Source organism: Canis aureus, chromosome 22 (assembly GCF_053574225.1).
Source record: "Canis aureus isolate CA01 chromosome 22, VMU_Caureus_v.1.0, whole genome shotgun sequence".
NCBI lineage: Eukaryota > Metazoa > Chordata > Mammalia > Carnivora > Canidae > Canis > Canis aureus.
Window position 1 is genome coordinate 48,507,477 of NC_135632.1, and position 24,327 is coordinate 48,531,803.

The 24,327-nt window shown below is 38.3% G+C and overlaps 1 protein-coding gene across 2 annotated transcripts in view; it reads right to left on the reverse strand.

Annotated features, from left to right (window-relative positions):
* PDCD6IP (programmed cell death 6 interacting protein) overlaps positions 1 to 24,327 on the reverse strand; it is an 88,571-nt gene that overhangs the window by 18,640 nt on the left and 45,604 nt on the right. For both annotated transcript variants that reach the window (XM_077865916.1, XM_077865917.1), the window contains exons 11-12: positions 16,219 to 16,330; positions 14,470 to 14,639 (exon numbers count right to left, since the gene is read on the reverse strand). In XM_077865916.1, the coding sequence (XP_077722042.1) occupies positions 14,470 to 14,639; positions 16,219 to 16,330 (282 nt within the window). The remainder of the gene's footprint in view (positions 1 to 14,469; positions 14,640 to 16,218; positions 16,331 to 24,327) is intronic.

The window sequence follows — 24,327 nt, forward strand, 5'->3', positions numbered from 1 at the left end:
TGAAAATAAAAGGTGCAAAAGCTACATATAGCATATTGCATTCTGAGTAAGAGAGAAAGGAAATCAGAAACAGACATGCACACATAATATATTATGTATATATGTAGGCATATGTGTTTTTTACAAAAGGAAAAACACTAAAGACAAAACCAGAAACTAATAAATAAGGTTGCTTATAGAGAGTGGATGGGAACAAGATGGAAAGAACAGAGATGAGATTTCTCTGCATGCACCTTTTGAATCATGAATTTTTACACATTCAAAACACAAAATTAGGAGGGAGGGGCAAGATGGCGGAAGAGAAGGGTCCCCAAATCACCCGTCCCCAACAAATTACCTAGATAACCTTCAAATCATCCTGAAAATCTACGAATTCGGACTGACATTTAAAGAGAGACCAGCTGGAATGCTACAGTGAGAAGAGTTCAGCTTCTATCAAGGTAGGAAGACGGGGAAAAAGAAATAAAGAAACAAAAGGCCTCCAAGGAGGAGGGGCCCCCGCGAGGAGCCGGGCTAAGGTCGGGGGGCTAAGGCCGGGGCGAATGTCCCCAGGACAGGAGAGCTCCATCCCAGAGAAGCAGGAGCTTCACCAATCTTCCCGGGCGGAAAGACGCCCGCAGGGAGTTAGAGCAGGACCCCAGGAGGGCGGGGGTGCCCTCGGGCTCCCTGGGACACTAACAGACACCTGTGCCCTGGGAGAGTGTGCCGAGCTCCCTAAGGGCTGCAGCGCGCACGGCGGGACCCGGAGCAGCTCGGAGGGGCTCGGGCGGCGGCTCTGCGGAGGGGGCTGTGGGGCGGGAGCGCAAATCCATCAGCACAGGCCCCAAGCACAGGGCCCCGGGACACAGCCCAGGATCCGGCCTCCCCCGGGGCAGGCAGAGGCCAGGAGGGCCCAGGAGAGCAAGGACACTCCTGCCCCGAGCTGAGCAGATCAGCGGCCCCGCCTGGAGCCTCCAGGCCCTGCAGACGGAGGAGAGCTCTGGAGTTACTGCGGGAGCTGAATCCGGGGCTCTAGAGTTGGCCCCGCCACTGGGGTTGTTCCTCCTGGGGCCTCACAGGGTAAACAACCCCCACTGAGCCCTGCACCAGGCAGGGGGCAGAGCAGCTCCCCCAAGTGCTAACACCTGAAAATCAGCACAACAGGCCCCTCCCCCAGAAGACCAGCTGAACGGACAAGTTCCAGGGGAAGTCAAGGGACTTAAAATATACAGAATCAGAAGGTACTCCCCGCGTGTTTTTGGGGGGGTTTTTTTTGTTTGTTTTTTTGGGGTTTTTTTTATTTGCTTTTTGATTTCTGTTTGCTTCCCCCACCCTTTTCTTTTTGCTTTCTTTTTCTATTTTTCTTTTTTTTTCTTCCTTTTTTTCTTTTTTCTTTTTCTCTTTTCTTTTTCTTTCTCTCCTCTCTTTTTCTCCTTTTCCCAATACAACTTGTTTTTGGCCACTCTGCACTGAGCAAAATGACTAGAAGGAAAACCTCACTCAAAAGAAAGAATCAGAAACAGTCCTCTCTCCCACAGTTACAAAATTTGGATTACAATTCAATGTCAGAAAGTCAATTCAGAAGCACTATTATACAGCTACTGGTGGCTCTAGAAAAAAGCATAAAGGACTCAAGAGACTTCATGACTGCAGAATTTAGATCCAATCAGGCAGAAATTAAAAATCAATTGAATGAGATGCAATCCAAACTAGAAGTCCTAACGATGAGGGTTAACGAGGTGGAAGAACGAGTGAGTGACATAGAAGACAAGTTGATAGCAAAGAGGGAAACTGAGGAAAAAAGAGACAAACAATTAAAAGACCATGAAGATAGAATAAGGGAAATAAACGACAGCCTGAGGAAGAAAAACCTACGTTTAATTGGGGTTCCCGAGGGCACCGAAAGGGACAGAGGGCCACAATATGTATTTGAACAAATCATAGCTGAAAACTTTCCTAATCTGGGAAGGGAAACAGGCATTCAGATCGAGGAAATAGAGAGATCCCCCCCTAAAATCAATAAAAACCGCTCAACACTTCGACATTTAATAGTAAAACTTGCAAATTCCAAAGATAAAGAGAAGATCCTTAAAGCAGAAAGAGACAAGAAATCCCTGACTTGGGATCCCTGGGTGGCGCAGTGGTTTGGCGCCTGCCTTTGGCCCAGGGCATGATCCTGGAGACCCGGGATCGAATCCCACGTCGGGCTCCCCGTGCATGGAGCCTGCTTCTCCCTCTGTCTGTGTCTCTGCCTCTCTCTCTCTCTGTCTCTCATAAATAAATAAATAAAAAATCTTTAAAAAAAAAAAAAAAAGAAATCCCTGACTTTTATGGGGAGGAGTATTAGGGTAACAGCAGACCTCTCCACAGAGACCTGGCAGGCCAGAAAGGGCTGGCAGGATATATTCAGGGTCCTAAATGAGAAGAACATGCAACCAAGAATACTTTATCCAGCAAGGCTCTCATTCAGAACGGAAGGAGAGACAAAGAGCTTCCAAAACAGGCAGGAACTGAAAGAATATGTGACCTCCAAACCAGCTCTGCAAGAAATTTTAAGGGGGACTCTTAAAATTCCCCTTTAAGTCCAGTGGAACAATCCACAAAAACAAGGACTGAATAGATATCATGATGACACTAAACTCATATCTTTCAATAGTAACTCTGAACGTGAACAGGCTTAATGACCCCATCAAAAGGCGCAGGGTTTCAGACTGGATAAAAAAGCAGGACCCGTCTATTTGCTGTCTACAAGAGACTCGTTTTAGACAGAAGGACACCTACAGCCTGAAAATAAAAGGTTGGAGAACCATTTACCATTCAAATGGCCCTCAAAAGAAAGCAGGGGTAGCCATCCTTATATCAGATAAACTAAAATTTACCCCAAAGGCTGTAGTGAGAGATAAAGAGGGACACTATATCATACTTAAAGGATCTATCCAACAAGAGGACTTAACAAACCTCAATATGTATGCCCCGAATGTGGGAGCTGCCAAATATATCAAGCAATTAATAACCAAAGTTAAGGCATACTTAGATAATAATACAATTATACTTGGTGACTTCAGTCTAGCACTTTCTACTCTCAATAGGTCTTCTAAATACAACATCTCCAAAGAAACGAGAGCTTTAAATGATACACTGGAACAGATGGATTTCACAGATATCTACAGAACTTTACATCCAAACTCAACTGAATACACATTCTTTTCAAGTGCACATGGAACTTTCTCCAGAATAGACCACATACTGGGTCACAAATCGGGTCTGAACCGATAACAAAAGATTGGGATTGTCCCCTGCATATTCTCAGACCATAATGCCTTGAAATTAGAACTAAATCACAACAAGAAGTTTGGAAGGACTTCAAACACATGAAGGTTAAGGACCATCCTACTAAAAGATGAAAGGGTCAACCAGGAAATTAAGGAAGAATTAAAAAGATTCATGGAAACTAATGAGAATGAAGATACAACCATTCAAAATCTTTGGGATGCAGCAAAAGCAGTCCTAAGGGGGAAATACATCGCAACACAAGCATCCATCCAAAAACTGGAAAGAACTCAAATACAAAAGCTAACCTTACACATAAAGGAGCTAGAGAAAAAACAGCAAATAGATCCTACACCCAGCAGAAGAAGAGAGGTAATAAAGATTCGAGCAGAACTCAACGAAATCGCGACCAGAAGAATTGTGGAACAGATAAACAAAACCAGGAGTTGGTTCTTTGAAAGAATTAATAAGATAGGTAAACCATTAGCCAGCCTTATTAAAAAGAAGAGAGAGAAGACTCAAATTAATAAAATCATGAATGAGAAAGGAGAGATCACTACCAACACCAAGGAAATACAAACGATTTTAAAAACATATTATGAACAGCTATACGCCAATAAATTAGGCAATCTAGGAGAAATGGACGCATTCCTGGAAAGCCACAAACTACCAAAACAGGAACAGGAAGAAACAGAAAACCTTAACAGGCCAATAATCAGGGAGGAAATCAAAGCAGTCATCAAAAACCTCCCAAGACACAAAAGTCCAGGGTCAGATGGCTTCCCAGGGGAATTCTATCAAACGTTTAAAGAAGAAACCATACCTATTCTACTAAAGCTGTTTGGAAAGATAGAAAGAGATGGAGTACTTCCAAATTCGTTCTATGAGGCCAGCATCACCTTAATTCCAAAACCAGACAAAGACCCCACCAAAAAGGAGAATTACAGACCAATATCCCTGATGAACATGGATGCAAAAATTCTCAACAAGATACTGGCCAATAGGATCCAACAGTACATTAAGAAAATTATTCACCATGACCAAGTAGGATTTATCCCCGGGACACAAGGCTGGTTCAACATTCATAAAACAATCAATGTGATTCATCATATCAGCAAGAGAAAAATCAAGAACCATATGATTCTCTCATTAGATGCAGAGAAAGCATTTGACAAAATACAGCATCCATTCCTGATCAAAACTCTTCAGTGTAGGGATAGAGGGAACATTCCTCAACATCTTAAAAGCCATCTACCAAAAGCCCACAGCAAATATAATTCTCAATGGGGAAGCACTGGGAGCCTTTCCCCCAAGATCAGGAACAAGACAGGGATGTCCACTCTCACCACTGCTATTCAACATAGTACTGGAAGTCCTAGCCTCAGCAATCAGACAACAAAAAGACATTAAAGGCATTCGAATTGGCAAAGAAGAAGTCAAACTCTCCCTCTTCACCGATGACATGATAATCTACATAGAAAACCCAAAAGCCTCCACCCCAAGATTGCTAGAACTCATAAAACAATTTTGCAGTGTGGCAGGGTACAAAATCAATGCCCAGAAGTCAGTGGCATTTCTATACACTAACAATGAGACTGAAGAAAGAGAAATTAAGGAGTCAATCCCATTTACAATTGCACCCAAAAGCATTAGATACCTAGGAATAAACCTAACCAAAGAGGTAAAGGATGAATACCCTAAAAACTATAGAAGACTTCTGAAAAAAATTGAGGAAGACACAAAGAGATGGAAAAATATTCCATGCTCATGGATTGGCAGAATTAATATTGGGAAAATGTCAATGTTACCCAGGGCAATTTAGACGTTTAATGCAATTCCTATCAAAATACCATGGACTTTCTTCAGAGAGTTAGAACAAATTATTTTAAGATTTGTGTGGAATCAGAAAAGACCCCGAATAGCCAGGGGAATTTTAAAAAAGAAAACCATATCTGGGGGCATCACAATGCCAGATTTCAGGTTGTACTACAAAGATGTGGTCATCAAGACAGTGTGGTACTGGCACAAAAACAGACACATAGATCAATGGAACAGAATAGAGAACCCAGAAGTGGACCCTGAACTTTATGGTCAACTAATATTCGATAAAGGAGGAAAGACTGTCCACTGGAAGGAAGACAGTCCCTTCAATAAATGGTGCTGGGAAAATTGGACATCCACATGCAGAAGAATGAAACCAGACCACTCTCTTTCACCATACACAAAGATAAACTCAAAATGGTTGAAAGATCTAAATGTGAGACAAGATTCCATCAAAATCCTAGAGGAGAACACAGGCAACACCCTTTTTGAACTCAGCCACAGCAACTTCTTACAAGATACATCCACGAAGGCAAAAGAAACAAAAGCGAAAATGAACTATTGGGACTTCATCAAGATAAGAAGCTTTTGCACAGCAAAGGATACAGTCAACAAAACTCAAAGACAACCTACAGAATGGGAGAAGATATTTGTAAATGACGTATCAGATAAAGGGCTAGTTTCCAAGATCTATAAAGAACTTATTAAACTCAACACCAAAGAAACAAACAATCTAATCATGAAATGGGCAAAAGACATAAACAGAAATCTCAAAGAGGAAGACATAGACATGGCCAACACGCACATGAGAAAATGCTCTGCATCACTTGCCATCAGGGAAATACAAATCAAAACCACAATGAGATACCACCTCACACCAGTGAGAATGGGGAAAATTAACAAGGCAGGAAAGCACAAATGTTGGAGAGGATGCAGAGAAAAGGGAACCCTCATACACTGTTGGTGGGAATGTGAAATGATGCAGCCACTCTGGAAAACTGTGTGGAGGTTCCTCAAAGAGTTAAAAATAGACCTGCCCTATGACCCAGCAATTGCACTGTTGGGGATTTACCCCAAAGATACAGATGCAATGAAACACCAGGACACCTGCACCCCGATATTTATAGCAGCAATGTCCACAATAGCCAAACTATGGAAGGAGCCTCGGTGTCCATCGAAAGATAAATGGATAAAGAAGATGTGGTTTATGTATACAATGGAATATTACTGAGCCATTAGAAACAACAAATACCCACCATTTGCTTCAACGTGGATGGATCTGGAGGGTATTATGCTGAGTGAAATGAGTCAATCGGAGAAGGACAAACATTATATGGTCTCATTCATTTGGGGAATATAAATAATAGTGAAAGGAAATAGAAGGGAAGGGAGAAGAAATGGGTAGGAAATATCAGAAAGGGAGACAGAACATAAAGACTCCTAACTCTGGGAAATGAACTAGGGGTGGTGGAAGGGGAGGAGGGCGGGGGGTGGGGGTGAATGGGTGACGGGCACTGAGGGGGGCACTTGACGGGATGAGCACTGGGTGTTATTCTGTATGTTGGCAAATTGAACACCAATAAAAAATTTATTATTAAAAAATAAAATAAAATAAAAAAACACAAAATTAAATCAAAACTAGAATAGAGAAAAACAAGTACCTAGTTATCCATCAAAGTGAAACAAAATTTCATGCAAAAAAATATTTCAAACCTCACTATATTCCCTTAATGGACATATTAAGACTCAGTTACCATGTAACCAAGGATACTTTACTACCTGGAAAACTCAATTTCATTATCTGTAAAACAAGAATAATAGTACCTATCCCAGAACTGTTGTGAAAACTGAAATAATTCACATAAAGTACTCAATGTAATTTCTAATACAGGGTAAGCACTCAATCAGTTAGAGCCAGTATTATTAACTGGTAGGGTTTATGGTTTAACTCTATACTTTGGTACAGTATAAAGAGGCTTAGGCATCTAAACATTAACATAAGAGAGGAACAATGAGGAATAGAAAAAGAGTTAAAGTATCTTTTATTTTGCTAAAGTGTAACTATTTCTTTTGTTTGTTTTGAATGATAACTATTTCTTTATTTTATTTTTTAAATATTTAATTTATTTATTCATGAGAGACACAAAGAGAGGCAGAGACACACAGGCAGAGGGAGAAGCAGGCTCTATGCAGGGATCCCGATGTGGGACTCAATCCTGGGATCCCAGGATCACGTCCTGAGCCAAAGGCAGACGCTCAACCGCTGAGCCACCCAGGCAACCCAAATGATAACTATTCCTGTAATTATGTCACATATTTTGTGTGTGGGGGGGGGGGGTACAAAAGGATATAATTTTAAAAGGTTGCAGCAAGGGGCACCTGGGTGGCTTAGTAGATTGAGCACCTGCCTTCACCTCAGGCCACGACCCCAGAATCCTGGGATGGAGTCCCACATTGGGCTCCCTGCTCTGACAGTGCCCTGCTTCTCCCTCTCCCTCTGCTGCCACTCCCCCTGCTTATGCATTCGCTCTGTCAAATAAATAAAATCTAAAAAAAAAAAAAAAAAAGGTTGTGATAATATTAGCCTGATAATGGAACTTCAACCATGACTGTGACTGTATGTGAAGGTTGTTTAGCTACTAAAAAAAAATCCCACCTTTTATCTTTCAGTTATGTCCAAAAAAAGCTAGAAAGAAAAAAAATAAAATAATCAACTAAAAATAAAGCTCAGGGAGAAATAGGAATATGCAGAACTGGCTTTATTTTATTTTTTTTTTTTTATTTATGATAGTCACAGAGAGAGAAAGAGAGAGAGAGGGAGAGAGAGAGGCAGAGACACAGGCAGAGGGAGAAGCAGGCTCCATGCACCAGGAGCCCGATGTGGGATTCGATCCTGGGTCTCCAGGATCACGCCCTGGGCCAAAGGCAGGCGCCAAACCGCTGCGCCACCCAGGGATCCCCCAGAACTGGCTTTAAAAAAAAAAAAATCTTGGGACGCCTGGGTGGCTCAGTGGTTGAACATCGGCCTTTTGGCTCAGGTCGTGATCCCCGGGTCCTGGGATCAAGTTCCACATCAGGCTTCTCCGTCTGCCTATGTCTCTGCCTCTGTGTGTCTCTCCTAAGTAAATAAATAAAATCTTTTTTTAAAAAATTTTAAAATTTAAAAATAAATAAGTAAATAAGTAAGTAAGTAAGTCTATAAAACAAAGCTGAAAGTCAGGGACACTAACACTATTATCTAGAAATAGATTGGATGCTTCTTCCATAGTAGAACTAGGAACCTCTCATCAAATAATGGGTCAAATTACGGTGATAATACCTCAAGTTAGCTAATAAGTAATACGAAAAGACAGACATGGCTCACATGAATAAAACCTCCTCACCAGTGAAGAACTAACCATGCACATGGCAGAGAGTAAGGTGGGAAGAGAATTGCAGCAGAATTTATAGAACCACAAGTTCTAATGTCAGCTCCACTATGGAGATCAGCTAACTTCCTTTTATGGTAGTTGGTTTTCTAATCAGTGATAAAAAGGACCAAATATGTAATTAGTAAGTCCTATTGTATTCCAAAATGGTATGATTCTAAATCTCTGAAAAACAATGACATTTGAAACAATATATAAATGAACTTTTAGACCACCACAGAGAGTCCTTGTATGACAAACATCCTTTTTTTTTTTTAAACGGTCATATATACTAATTTAACCATATTTTAGATTGTATGATACTGGCCTAATTTTAACAGAGTGACTAGAGCAAAAAAGGAATTAAACTGCTTCCACAAATGAATGACCAGAATAGTAAGAAAAGTAAACCACAGCCTACATTTTCTTATATACGCTCAAGTCTGAGGCTTAATGTGTTATCAAGTTACAGTATATATAAATAATTAGAATCTCTACACCCCCATGTTTGCTGTAGCATTATTTACAACAGGCAAGATATGGAAACCTAAATGTCTGTCAATGGACAAATGAATAAAGATGTGGTATATATACACAAACAGGAACATTCAGCTATTAAAAAAAAAGAACAAAATCTTGCCATAGGTGTCATGAATGCACCTTGAGGGCATTATGCTAAATGACACAAGTCAGAAAAAGACAAATACCCTATAATCTCATTTATATGTAGAATCTAAAAGAAAAACAAGCTCACAAATAGATAACAACAGATAGATAACAAATAATAGATAACAGATAACAAACTGATGGCTGCCTGAGGTGAGGGACAGGGGTGGGCGGTAACCCAAAGGTACAAACTTCCATTAATTAAATAAGTAAGTCATGAGAATACAATGTGCAGCATGGCACCTATAGTTAATAATACTATATTGTGGGACTCCTGGGTGTCTCAGTCAGTTAAGCATCTGCCTTCAGCTCAGGTCATGATCCCAGGGTTTTTGGATGGAATCCAGCGTTGGTCTCCCCACTCAGCGGGGAGCTGGCTTCTGCTTCTCCCTCTCCTTCTGCCTCTCCTCCCCAAACGTGCTTTCTCTCACTCACTCAAATAAATAAAATCCTTAAAATAATAATATACTGTATATTTGAAAGTCACTGAGAGTAAATCTTAAAAGTTCTCATTATAAGAAAAGAATTCTGGAACTATGTGTGATGACCAACATTAAATTTAATGTGCTCATTTCACAATATATACAATTGAATCATTATGTTGCACACCTGAAACATGTTTTATGTCGATTATACCTCAATTTAAAAATGTTTTAAATAATAATTAGAATGCTGTGTTTATTTCTATGTTTTAAAAACAGCTCCAATTAGTTTTCAACTGCAATTAATTGCATCCCTTTATTAAGTGAGGCTGCAAGTAGTTCTATCATTCCATCAACACTGAATCCTTACATACTGAGTACTATTCTAGGCTCTAAAATACAACTATTTACTAAAGCAGAGTCCTTCCTTCACGTGGGGGACAGGGGAAGAGAGGGGAGAATTAAATACACAAAAATAGAGCAACATAGTAGACAATGACAAAGGAAGGGAAAGGGTGACTGACATCTGGAGCTTTAAAGAAAAAGAAGCAGTAACCATACAAAGGAAAGAAAGACTCCAACAGAAGGAAAGTAAATGTTAAAGTCCTGAGGCAGGGACACCTGGGTGGCTCAGTGGTTGAACATCTCTGCCTTCAGCTCAGGGCATGATCCCGGGGTCCTGGGATCGAGTTCCACATCGGGCTCCTTGTGGGGAGCCTGCTTCTCCCTCTGCCTATGTCTCTGCTTCTATGTCTTTCATGAATAAATAAATTAAATATTTTTTAAAAATAAAAAATAAAGTCCTGAGGCAGAAACAACGTTTGCATGTTCAAAGGGGAACAAAAAAAAAAGGCAAGTATGGCTGAAACATAGTAAAAAAAGACAGAAGGGAAGGAGATAAGGCCAAACAGAAAGACAGGAATAATGATATCACCTCAGCTGTCTCTACTTCACCTTAAGCCTAAGGGCTGCAAACTTTTCCTGTAAAGAACCAAACAGAAGGGGGAGAAAAAAAAATATTTTTGGCTTTGTGAGCCATAGTCTCTTTTCCAACTATTCAACTCTGCTTTTCTAGTGTGAAAGCAGCCATAGACAAAATGTAAAGGAGTGTAACCATGCTCCAATGAAAGTTTATTTATGGATACTAAAATTTGAATTTCATGTAACGTTCACATGTCATAGAACATTATTCTTTTGACTTTTTTCAACCATTTAAAAATGTAAAAGGCATTCTTGGCTCATAGGCCATACAAAAACAGGAGGCAGGCTGGATTTAGGTCATAATTCGCCAGCCCTGTTTAAACGATAAGGCTCTCCATAGCATCTAACAAAACCAAACACATTTAGTCACAGAACAAATACTCTCAATAAGATTTTCAGCTTTACTTTTCAGACTGTGCCATTTTATTTTCAGAAAAGGCAGACATGACAATATCTCAACAGAACAGCAGGAACCTGATCACACTCACCCTACAAAAGCTAACCTAGAGTTTTCCATCTCTCTCTGTTAGGGACCATAGTGCCATGGGTTCCTGGCATATAGGAGGTCTTCACAAATGTTTGGTGAACAAATGACTAAAGAGATGCCAGGCAATCTCGACACCTGTCTAGACACTTCTGTTATGAAAAACTAAGAATAAAAGCTGCATATATAGATCACCCACTAATCTAGAAGAGGACTTTGTGAACCGGGAAAAAGCAAGTCCTAGAAGGGCACACAGCTTTGGACAGTGCTACTTTACACACTATCTCTGGGGAGATGGGAGATTTTTTTCCAAAGGGACTCCTCCATTACCCCAGGTAGATGCAATACTGTGAGTGTAAGTGGATATACTTATACTTATGTCCAAAAAAAAAAAAAAGGCCCGTTCCTCTGGGCCCTGCACTAGGGCCAAGGTTTGGCCGGCCAAATGTGACTAGATTCCATACCCCTGATGATCAGAGGTGCACAATCACAAGCAATGGTCCTCCGTATTTAAAAAAGGGTCTTTAAATATAAATTACTCTTAGCTTGTAAAATTTTTCATAGTCTTTCAAAATCTTAAAGACAGATGCCCAAAGAGACCAGAGATAAATAGTAGGCCCTTTCATGATAAAAAAAGAGCCCTTCCATTAAGATCAGACTTCTTAATAAAAAGTGTACTCTGAAGAAAAAAAAAAAAGTGTACTCTGTATCACTTTAATAATCAGAATTCAAATGACTATGCTTTTAATCATTAAAAAACTCTGGCTAAAATGTGTCATCAACAACTATGACGACTATCTGAAATAGCTTTGATAAACATATGATGTTAGTCTTTTTTGACAAAGGCACATGATGAGTGGACAAATACAGCACTAAAAAATTTTTGGTTGTTTTTATCCAGAAAATCTAGCTTCAGTAAAATAACTTCATATTGACTATAAATGTTTTCTTCCCCTATGTAATACCACTATGAGTTAACAAAAGCAACTGTGACTATAACTGTATAAAATAAAAATGTAGTGCATGCTTATTCTGATTTGCTCAGCAGAAACCATTTTTGCTTTTCTAGGGAAAGCAGGAGAATCAAAGGACAAAAGCCAGAGAAATTCTGAGTCATGTACAAGACACCAAAAAGGAGAGGAAGCGCCTGGCTAGCTTAGTCAGTAGAGCATGCGACTCTTGATCTCAAGGTTGTAAGTTCACGCCCCACGTTGGGTACAGAGATTACTTTAAAAAAAATGAAAGAGAGAGAGAGAGAGAGAGAGAGAGAGAGAAAAGAGAATACTAAACAGGGATGTTCTTTGTCCTAAAATTTAAAAAGGGCCAGACTTTGTTGCCATTCTATGGGTCTGCCGTCTCTGTTCCTCACAAATTAATCTAACCACCTTCCTTCTCCTTTCCTCTCATTTCCTTAAAGCATCTAATTGATATTCTTTGTTTTTATTCAAGTTCCCCCCACCTTTAGAGATTTGGGTTCTGCACACATTAAACTATGTAGTCTCATAGGGGCTCATTTCCACAGAACCTCTAGTAGCATCTCTGACATGCCACTCACTCCATCATCCTCAGATTTTGTGTGTGTTCACTTTATCTACCTATTTACTGTTCTCGTCCTGTGCCAATCCCTTAAGAAGCCTCTTAAGAGAGAAGTTCCAAAATGCTAGAATTTAAGTGCTTCATCATCTAAAACCTCATAGCATAATTTTTTTTAAGATTTTATTTATTCATAAGAGACATACGGGGGGGGGGGGGGCGGTGCAGGCAGAGACACAGGCGGAGGGAGAAGCAAGCTCCATGCAGGGAGCCTGACACAGGACTCGATCCCAGGTCTCCAAGATCAGGCCCTGGGCTGAAGGTGGCACTAAACCACTGAGCCACCCAGGCTGCCCCCATAGCATACTTTCTATAGTCACAACACTTCTACATGTCTACCCTGTATAGTAATCCTTATATAGGTCTAATCTTCCACACTGGACCATAGGCTGTGTATGATTCATTTGCTGATTTTTCAAAGTACCTAGCACAGTGCCTTACAGAGTAGGTATCCAAAGTCTTGGTGGAAGAAATACATGAAATGCTTCTGTGGAAAGGCAAGGCATGGAACGCCTGGGTGGCTAGGTGGTTGAGTGTCCGCCTTTGACTTGGGTCGTGATCCCTGGATCCTGGGATTGAGTCCCACATCAGGTTCCCTACAGGGAGCCTGCTTCTCCCTCTTCTAGGTCTCTGCCTCTCTGTATCTCTCATGAATAAATAAAATCTGAAAGAAAAGAAAGAAAAAAGAAAAGAAAAGAGAAGAGAAGAGAAGAGAAGAGAAGAGAAGAGAAGAGAAGAGAAGAGAAGAGAAGAGAAGAGAAGAGAGAAAAGAAAAGAAAAGAAAAGAAAAGAAAAGAAAAGAAAAGAAAAGAAAAGAAAAGAAAAGAAAAGAAAAGAAAAAAGAAAGAAAGGAAGGCAGGCAGGCAAGGCACAAAATTGGTAATTTTTGAGATCTACTATCCCAGGAAATTCACCTTTTTAAGAAGTTTTCAGCAAATACTTCTTGCCCTTGGCTTATTTTCCTATGCACTTCAGGGTCTATCTTATTCTACTACCTCTACTACAGTGATCAGCCACTAAGGCATATTTGCATGTTCTCCTCTTAGTACTTTCTGACTCACATGACCTATTATTAATTTTCCCCTTCCTGCAACAAGCAGAAATGTCATAATGATGTTACCCACTTATTAACATGCACAGCTGGGTGATTTTCCCTCCAGAGATTAGTCCTAGTGGAATACAGTAGATGGCAGTAGAGAATGATGTAACAAACAACAAAGAACAGGCTTTCTGCATGGAGCCTGCTTCTCCCTCTGCCTCTCTTTCTCTGTGTCTCTCATGAATACATAAATAAAATCTTTAAAAAAAAAAATTTATGGTCAGAAGAGCACCTGGCGAAATCCAATTCTTCCACTTCAGGGAAGTTTCTATGCTTCCAAGCCTTTCTTTTATAAAACCTGAATTAAATACCAAACTTATAAAGTATCTAGAATACATTACTGAGCTCATAAGAAACATTCAATAAATAGAAATTATTACAGGATAGTAATATTACTAATGTAATAACCTATTATATTACACAGCATCTATATCATGCTACTTCAAATATAACAACATCAATTTACATCTGCATTTTTAAAAGGAAATTGGCAATTCATTGTGTTCATTATAGCTTGAACATTGTTTAAGATTTTATTTATTTATTCATGAGAGACAGAAACACAGGCAGAGGGAGAAGCGGGCTCCATGCAACCTGACATAGAGCCTGACGTGGGACTCAATCTTGGGACTCCAGGGTTACCCTCTGGGCCGAAGGCAGGCACTAAACCACTGAGCCACCCAAGCATCCCATTGAACATAGTTTTTATAAATAGATGACCACTCACATCAAAATGTATCTTCTTACCTCACTGCCCTGCATGGTCTTTGCTGGGTTAGCAGAAGGGATGGCAGCATTCAGCTCAGGCTCGGGCTTACACAGAAGAGCAATGGTGTCACGGTGAGACTGATAACGTTCTTTCACTTGCGCATCTGCTTGCACAGCTTTATCCAAAACTGCTCTGAAGGTGGTTCCCTCTGCAGGGGGAAAAAATGTTACCAAAGCACAGTAGTGACTTTAACCAGTAACATTTATAGGCTACTTATAGTAATTTTAGTTCTGCTCTCCAACTTTACTTTTTCCCCCCTCTTCCATGGGTCCTCATTCACTATATAATAGAAATTGAGCTCCTGTCACTTTTTTGTTTCTGGTAAAATGCAGTTATACCTTAAAATACATTTGTGGTTATTGTCTACCAAATAAAAACTGACATTAGTCTAATCCTTTCCTATAACTCATTAACATAGAAATAAATCATTCACTATAAAAACTGTTATAGCTTACTTTAAAAAGTATTCCCCTCTCAAAGAATCACTGTTTCAACCGGACTTAAATACATTTTTAGGGAAAAAAAATCTCAATAGTATTAATTCCTTTTACAGAGAAATAAAAGAAGTCTCAAAGGCACTTAATCTTAACAAGCACAAATCTTAATAATTAAAGTATTAAAAAATAATAATTTGACTTCAAATTAACTGGTAAAACTCATCCTCTACCAACCACTACTAAGTGAAATAAAATTATAAACCCATATGCATGTAATATGACCTTAACATATAGGGGCACACAAGTGGCTCAGTCAGTTGAGTATCCATCTGATTCCTGGTTTCAGCTCAGGTTATGATCTCAGAGTTTGGGATGGAGCCCTGCACTCAATGGAGAGCCTGCTTGAGACTGTCTCTCTCCCTCTCCCGCTGGCTCTCTTCCAACTCGAGGACACAAGAGTGCAAGCTCTCTATGTCTCTCTCTCAAATTAGTAAAATAAAATCATTTTTTTAAAAATGATCTCACTTATCTTTTAAAAATATGCATAGAGCTTAATAGTTCCTGGAACCACTGTTAGCTAGTGGTCATATAAATGTTCTTAAAAAAAGAAAAAAAGTACAGGGCTTGGAAAAGGAAAGAAAGTTACAGGATCATTTTAATTTTATTTTTTAAAGAATTTTTTAGAATTTTGGGGGCACCTGGGTGGCTCAGCCAGTTGGGCATCCAACTCTAGATTTCAGATCAGGTCACGATCTCAGGGTCATGAGATCTAGCCCCACATTCAGCTCCACGATCATCAGGGAATCTGTTGAAGATTCTCTCCTCCTCCCTCCTATCCCCTAACCCCAGCCCCCACTCCCTGTGCACAAGCATGCATGCACATGCACTCTAAAATAAATCTTTTTCAAAAAAGAATTTTTTTTAGAATTCTTAAGAATATGAACTTCTTAGAATGAACATGGATTATCTCTGTTATTTATTTTTTTAATCTTACAAGGAACTAAGGAAAAACACCTGTGTTTTCACAATAGCAGTTAGAGCAAAAAAGGGTTTTACAACTGACTCTATTTTTTTTTTTACTGACTCTAATTTAATCAGGCAAAAATGTGGATCTAAATTGGGAATTTACAGGGGTACCTAGCTGGCTGGGTCAGTGGAACATGCAACTCTTGATTTCAGGATTGTGAGTTCAACCCCCACACTGGGTACAGAGATAACTTAAAAATAAAATTTTTTTAAAAATTGGGAATTTCTTCATGTGAAAGCCATTTATGCACATCACATTTTTACCTGCTCTTAAAGGCTTATAGAGTTCATTAGATGGTGTCCTTTGCCAGCGTTCCTTGAATTTTGCTCTTAAATCATTGTCAGTTGCTTCTTCTTCATCCAACAATCTTAATGACTGTTAAAAAAGAGGCAAAGCAACAATGAAATATCATTTCTGGTATAAAAAAATTTAAAACATTTTTAAATGGTCAGATTTAATATAGGTGAAAATTGATGAGATGGGAATGCCCCTACTTTACTGGCTGGAATATAAAATGGTACAATTTTTGTTGCACAAATCCAAGTTAAATGTATTTAACAAGGTCTTATAAAATATAAAACTGTTAGCTATTACCTTGCTCAGAAAATTAAGAAGAAAAACTAAAAGATTATATGTATATCCATATATCAAGACTACTTTAAACAAAGATTCTTTTTAAGATTAAAAGAAACAGGAAGCCTTTAGACCTTAGATATATACAAAACAAGGAGAAAGATACTAATCTAACTATATGAAAATAAAAGATTTAGACTCTAACATATAAAAAGTGACTTCAAAAAATAAATAAATAATAAATAAATTAAAAGTGACTTCTAGGGCAGCCCGGGTGGCTCAGTGGTTTAGCACCACCTTCAGCCCAGGGTGTGATCCTGGAGACCCGGGATTGAGTCCCATGTCAGGCTCCCTGCATGGAGCCTGCTTCTCCCTCTTCCTGTGTCTCTGCCCCTCTCTCTCTCTCATTCTCTGTGTCTCTCATGAATAAATAAATAAAATATTTTTTAAAAAATGACTTTTGAATGTATATCTGAGAAGACAGAATAGTAGGGGGCAAGAAATACAAGAAAGTGCTAATAATCTACCAGAAAAAACAAGTGCTAGAGTACTGGTACCTGTTAATCCCTGGCATTTTAGAGCAGCGGTCTGCAAACTTTTCTGTCAAACACTAAATATTTTAAGCTTTGTGGGCCTTTGTGGACCATCTCTGTCATAGTTTTTTAAAAACCCTCTAAAAAAAGATAAAAATCATCCTTAACTAGTGAATCATACAGAAAATAGGCCATAAGCCAAAACTGGTCCACTGTCCACAGTTCACCAAATATACAATTCACTACTGGCTTAGAGTGTAGATGTAATGGAACAGTAGGAGACAAGAAACACAGGTGGGGCTGCTATGAGTGGAGGTCACATCAAAGACTCAACCCTCTCTCAGACTGGGACACTTCAAAGGGGTGACACTCAGTGGATGAATCTTTAAAAAGGATATTTACTTGTCTTGGCTCTAAATAAAAAAGAAGTATCACCTAAGATTCCTAATCAAGGGACACTTGAGTGGCTCAGCTGGGATCCGGGATCGAGTCCTGCATCCGGGCTCCCTGTGAGGAGCCTGCTTCTCCCTCTGCCTATGTCTCTATCTCTCTCTGTGTGGCCCTCATGAATAAATAAATAAATAAATCTTAAAAAAAAAAAAAAAAAGATTCCTAATCAAAAGCTTAAACTTAGGACTGGAAATCACACTACCTGTGTGACACAAAGCCCTAAGATGGACTTCTAATAAAAAGATAAACCACAACAAATAAATAAATAAAAATAAATAAAAATTCTCTCTAGAATTCACTTTAAAACCCAGACCCCAAAGAATTCCCACATAAGTTCAGGAAATGTGAATTCACAATTTAAAAAAAGAAAATCATTAAACATTAAATGCACTATAATATTTTGGATTGGATCTTGAAATAGAAGGGCGCTGATGAACTATGTGGTAAAATCTGAGTAATAATATTGTACCAATGTTCATTTCTTAGTTTCAACAAATGTACCATGGTTACATAAGATTTTAGCTTGGTGAAGGAGTTCTCTGTACCAAACCTGCAACTTTTCTATAAGTCTAAAATTATTCTAAATTAAAAGTTTTAAAAATTAAAAACAAAGACCAAACCACCAAACACAAGAGGAAACAAACAATTATGAGCAAGAGTTGGCAAAAGGAACTGACCATCACAGAACCAAACTATGAGGATCAGAGATACTGGAATTATAAGATAAAGAATATAAAATATATTTAATATCCTTTTAGAATAAGAGATAAATTAAAAGTATGACATAGGAGAAAGAAAACAGGAAGAAATGAAAAAGGACTACGTTAGAATTTCTAGAAATAAAAAGTAACAATAAATTAGGAAGCTAATGACAAGTTAAAAGCTGCTAAGGTATAACTGAAAAGAACCACTGAACTAGGAAGATAGATCAAAAGAAATTACACACAATAAAGCACAGAGGAAGAAAATAAGAAGGATTAAGAGACATGGAAAATAAAGTTAAGTGGTATCTAGGTGGCTCAGTCAGTTAAGCATCAACTCTTGATTTTGGCTCAGATCATGACGTCGGTCATGGGATCAAGCTCCACATCAGGTTCTATGCTCAGTGAGGAGTCTGTTTCTCCCTCTGCCCCTCCCCCTGCTTGTGATCTCATTCTTTCTCTCTCAAATAAATAAATAAATAAATAAAATCTTAAAAAGAAAAAAGAAAGTTAAGAAGATTCAACTTAAATATAATCAGCAACCCAGAAAGAGATAATAACGAAATAGGGAAAAAGAAATATTCCAGGAAATGTAAACTAAGAATTTTCCAGGATGGATGAAAGATAAAGTTCCTCAGATTCACTGGATCCAATAAAATATCAACATCAAGCAATTGAAATGAAAGAAAATCCTTAGCCAGACACAACATAATAAACTTTAAAGAAGAAAAGCACAAGTATACAACGAGTTTATAAGGAAGGAAGGAAGGAAGGAAGGAAGGAAGGAAGGAAGGAAGGAAGGAAGGAAAGAAAGTAACTAACTAACTACTCAATAAAACCAGGAAAAGGTGGGGGGAAGGGGGCAGGGAAGAACAAAGAAAGAGAAGGAAATATACAGAATGAAAAAGAGACAAATAGAAACTACAAAATGTAGTAGAAAATGATTCTAAATATATGAATAATAAGTAAATATAAATGAATTTAACCCTCCACAGACAACAGATAAAGGCTGCCAAACAAAATTAAGACAAAAACTCTTGCTACATGCTATTTACAAAAGACACAGCCATAAGGATACACAAGTTAAAAGTCAAAAATATTACAAAACTATAGACCAGATACATAAATACAGATGGAAAATGCTAAAAAAAAATTTTAAAAATACTACCAAACCAAATCCAGGAGCAAATTAAAAGGATTATATGCCGCTACACCTGGGTGGCTCAGTCAGTTAAGTGTCCCACTCTAGATTTCAGCTTAGGTCATGATCTCAGGGTCATGAGATAGAGTCCCCAGTCAGGCTCTGCACTGGACATGGAGCCTGCTTAAGATTTTCTCTCCTTTACCCTCTGCCCCTTCTCCCACCTGCTCAAGTGTACACACCCTCTCTCAGAACAAAAGCAAAGGATTATATACCATGACCAAGTAGGATATCCTAAGGATGCAAAGATGGTTCACATTGAAAATCAATTAATATAATACTCTGTATTAGTAGGATGAAGGAAAAAAAACATAAGATCATCTCAAGATGCAGAAAAAAATATTTGACAAAATCCAATGCCCTTTTATGATTAAAAAAGCAAAAACACTCAACAAATAGGAGTAGAATTTCCTCAACCTCATAAAGTACATCCATGAAAAACCCAGAGCTAAAACCACATAAGGAAACTTGAGAAGCTTTCACCCTGAGATCAGGGATAAGACAAGAGCATCTGTCTTGTCATCACTTCTATTCAACACTACACTGGTTACAGCAATTAAGAAAAAGAAACAAAAGGCACTCAAAAAAGGAAGAACTATCTCTACTTGTAGTTTACAGGACCTTATATAAAGAAAATGCTAAGGAATCCACAAAATAGCCATTAGAGATAATAAACAAATTTAGTAAAGGTACAGAATACAAAATCAACATACAAAATCTATACTCTATATCTATACTCTAGCAACAAACAATGCAAAAAGAAAATTAAGACAATTCCATTTACAATAGCATCAAAAAGAATAAAATACTTAAGAATAAATTTAACCAAGGAGGTGTATGACTTGTATACTAAAAGCTACAAAAACACTGTTGAAGACCTAAATAAATAGAAAGACATCCCATCCATATTCTTGATTTGGAAGATTTAATACTGTAAGAATTGGCAATACTCCCCAAGTTGGTCTAAACATTCAGTACAATACCTATATCAAATTATTAATTTTAGGATTTTCTATATATAAAGATTAAACCAGAACCATGAGATACCACTTTATACCCAGAAGGATGGCTACAATTTAAAAAAACAGAACCTATGGGTTGGCAAGGATGTAAAACTGTGAACTTCACACACTGCTGGTAAGAATGTCAAATGGTGCTGCTGCTCTGGAAAATAGTTTGGTGGTTCCTCAGAAAGTTGAACATCGAATTCCTGTATGACCCAACAACTCTACTCTTCTATATATATTCAAGAGAATTTAAAACAGGTGCTTAAGAAAACTTGTTCACAAAAAGCATTATTAATAAACAAAAAAGCAAAACATCCCAGTATCTATTACTGATAACAATTCCTTATAAACAAAATGTGATACATCTATACAATGAAGTGTTAGCCATAAGAAGAAATGAAGTGCTGGTGCTACAACATGGATGAACCTGGAAACATTATGCTAAGTGACAGAAGGCAAGAGTGTACACACTGTTTACAATTTCATTTACATGAAATGTCCAAAATAAGCAGACCCACACAAACAGAATCAGAGTAGAGACTGCCAAGAGCAGGGGCAAAGGAGAATGAGGAGTGACTGCTAAAGAGGATGGGGTTTCCTAGTGGGTGATGGAAACACTCTGAAATTAGACAGTGTTGGTACTTGCAGAGTATCACAAATGTACTAACAGCTTCTGTCATGTACAGTGTAAAGAGGTTAAAATGAATTTTATGTTATGCAAATTTTACCTCAAAAACAGACAGACACACAGTTGTGAAATAAATACAGGAGATTTTTAAGAAGAATTAGTTAGGTATGCTGAAAACAAAAGGTACTGGGTGACTGGGTAACGGGCACTCAGCGGGGCACTTGACGGGATGAGCACTGGCTATCTGTTGGCAAATCGAACTCCAATAAAAACATATACAAAACAAAACAAAACAAAAGGTATCAATAAAATGAAAAACAAAACAACTCAATAGGATGGCTGAAAAACACAGCTAACTAACCAATTACTGAAACGAGAGCACAAAGTAAAGAAGTAAAAGAAATGTTGAAAGTTATGTAAACTGATCATCATCAAAAGAACCACCACCCATCTAACTGAAATTCATTAGAAGAAAGCAGAGAAAAAGAAATAACTGAAAAAAACAGAATCCATAGACATGAATCAAAAATTAAAAGGGCTCAACAGGTCCCTAGCAAAGATAAATGGTATTATTTTAAAAATAAACTGGTGGATACTTCAAAATTTCTGAAAATCAAGACTAAATTTCTAAAAGCTACCAGAAAGATGAACACTCAAAAAGAAGACTAACTTCACGTTACTTCTCAACTCACAACTTACTTAAAATGAGACTCTCCAATACAGCTGACAGAGTAACAGTGACTACTTCACAAGGCTGTTAGAAATATCCAACAAGATAATTAGGATAGTCTAGGTGTCTCAGTTGCATAAGCATTTGACTTCAGCTCAGGTCATGATCTTGGGGTCCTAGGATCAAGCTCCACATCGGGCTCTTCGCTCAGCAAGGAATCTGCTTATCCTTCTCCCTTTGCCGCTCCTCCCTGCTCATTCTCATCCTCCCTCTTTTTCTCTCTCACAAATAAATAAAATCTTTTTTAAAAAAATTAAATAAAAGTACCTCATTTTTAAGATAGGCAAAACAACAGATAAATGCCATACACACTAATGCCAGTTTTTAATTATAAGCTTTTTAAACATTAAAATTTCTAGTGAAGATGCTCCTCACAATTGACATACAGTAATGTTCTTTTTCTGTAAAGCTGGTTTCAAAAATCAAAAATGCATCTTCTAATCAATGACATCTTAAAATTAAGTAATATTTAAATAACTACTAACTAGCAGGCACATGCATGATCCCACTTCACGGCTATCTTATGTGGTAAATACTACTATTTCTTGGATAAGAAACTGAGACGTGCAGATGTTAAGTAATCTGCCCAGGGTCACAGCTAAGAGTAAAAGCTGAGAATCAAGTCCAAATATAACTCCAATATTAAAAATGGTTTATTACTATAGCTTACTGACTGCCCCAGTCTACTATTTGATTTGATATACCTGCATCTTCCAGTGTTTGTCTTCTCCCTATCAATGACTACTTGTTGCTTTCACGTACGTGTGATCTTAAACAACACTCTCCACTTTCTTCTCCCTCTGCCTCTCTACTATTCTAACATCCTTTCAAGTGCAACACCAGATAACAAGCTTGTGTGACCCAAAAATCAACAGATTTTAAAGGACTATAAGGCATTCTCATGAATAAAGCTAAGACCTCTAAGAGCAGTGTCTGTCAAACATTAATGGTGCATACAAATCACCCTGGGCTCTTGTTAAATGCAGATCCTGATTCAGAAGGTCTGAGATGGGGGTCTGAAATTCTGCATATCAAACAAGCTCAGTACAGCAAGGCTTTGGTACTGAACTATATAACATCAATTCTGCTTGCTTTCAATTTTCTGATTATTGACTACATAATCAGAAGAGGCTGTAACACTGACAGTATAATGTGGAACCCTTCATGAATCAGATTCCCCAGGCCAATACTGCAGTAAGTTTTCATTTAAGTTTCCTGACCTTTTTCAATAGCTAATATGCCACCACCACCATGACCAAATCCGTTAGTATAATCACAAAACCCTCATCATCACAGTAACAATAGCTGTCACTTATTAAGCAATACCATGTGTTCCATAGGCTACAGGTTTCACTGTTTTAGTTTAGGTAATCCTTTTTAAAAACCCTAGAAGGAGGACGCCTGAGTGGCTCAGTGGTTGAGCATCTGCCTTTGGCTCAGGGCATTGTTCCTAGAGTCCCAGGATCAGTCCCACATCCGGCTCCCCGCGAGGAGCCAGCTTCTCCCTCTGCCTGTGTCTCTACTCTCTGTGTCTCTCAGGAACAAATAAAGTCTTTAAAAAAAAAAAAAACCCTAAGAGGTAAATATTCTCATCCCCAAGGTTCACACTGTCTTAAGTACAGATGAACCTTGAAAACACAGATGTGAAATTTGTAGGTCCACTTATTAGTGATTTTTTTACAGTACAATAGTATAAATGTATGATTTTTTATAATTTTATTTTCTTTGATTTGAATAACATTTCCTTTTCCTAGCTTACTTTAAGAATGTAATATATAATATATATAGTATACAAAATATGTGTTAATCAACTGTTCATGTTACCAGTAAGGCTTCCAGTCAACAGCAGGCTCTAAGTAGTTATGTTTGGGGGAATCAAAAGTTATACTCAGGGACGGATGGGTGGTTCAGTGGTTGAGTGTCTGCCTTTGGCTCAGGGCATGATCCTGGAATCCCGGGATCGAGTCCCACATCGGGCTCCCTGCATGGAGCCTGCTTCTCCCTCTGCCTGTCTCTGCCTCTCTCTGTGTGTCTCTCATGAATAAATAAATAAAATCTTTAAAAAACAAAACAAAAGTTATACTCAGATTTCCAACTGCATGGGGATGTTGGCACCCCATGTTGTTCAAGGGTCAACTATACTTAAGTACTCTATCCTGTCCCAAAGTACTTGGAAATGATGTAAATACAATATCCTGAGAAAGTTAACTGAAAAATTAAAACATCATGGATTAAAGCACTGTTAACAGAAGTCACCTAAAAGATATGATTCCTAAACTGATAACACCCAATATAACCATTTTGAATGCATTAATCATTAAAGAAAGAAATGAGTCAATGAGGAGAAAGAGCTCAAGGCACAGTAAAAGAATAACATTGTCAAACTATGGACTTTAGCCAAAAAACTTTAGTGTTCCATTCCTATTGATAAAATCCCCTCTCTACTGGAAGACAGATGCAGTGAGCTTATAAAACATTTGATGGCCTAACTTCCTTAGTCCAAGTCCACATTTACCAAGAAATCTAATCTTTCACAGAAATCATTAGTT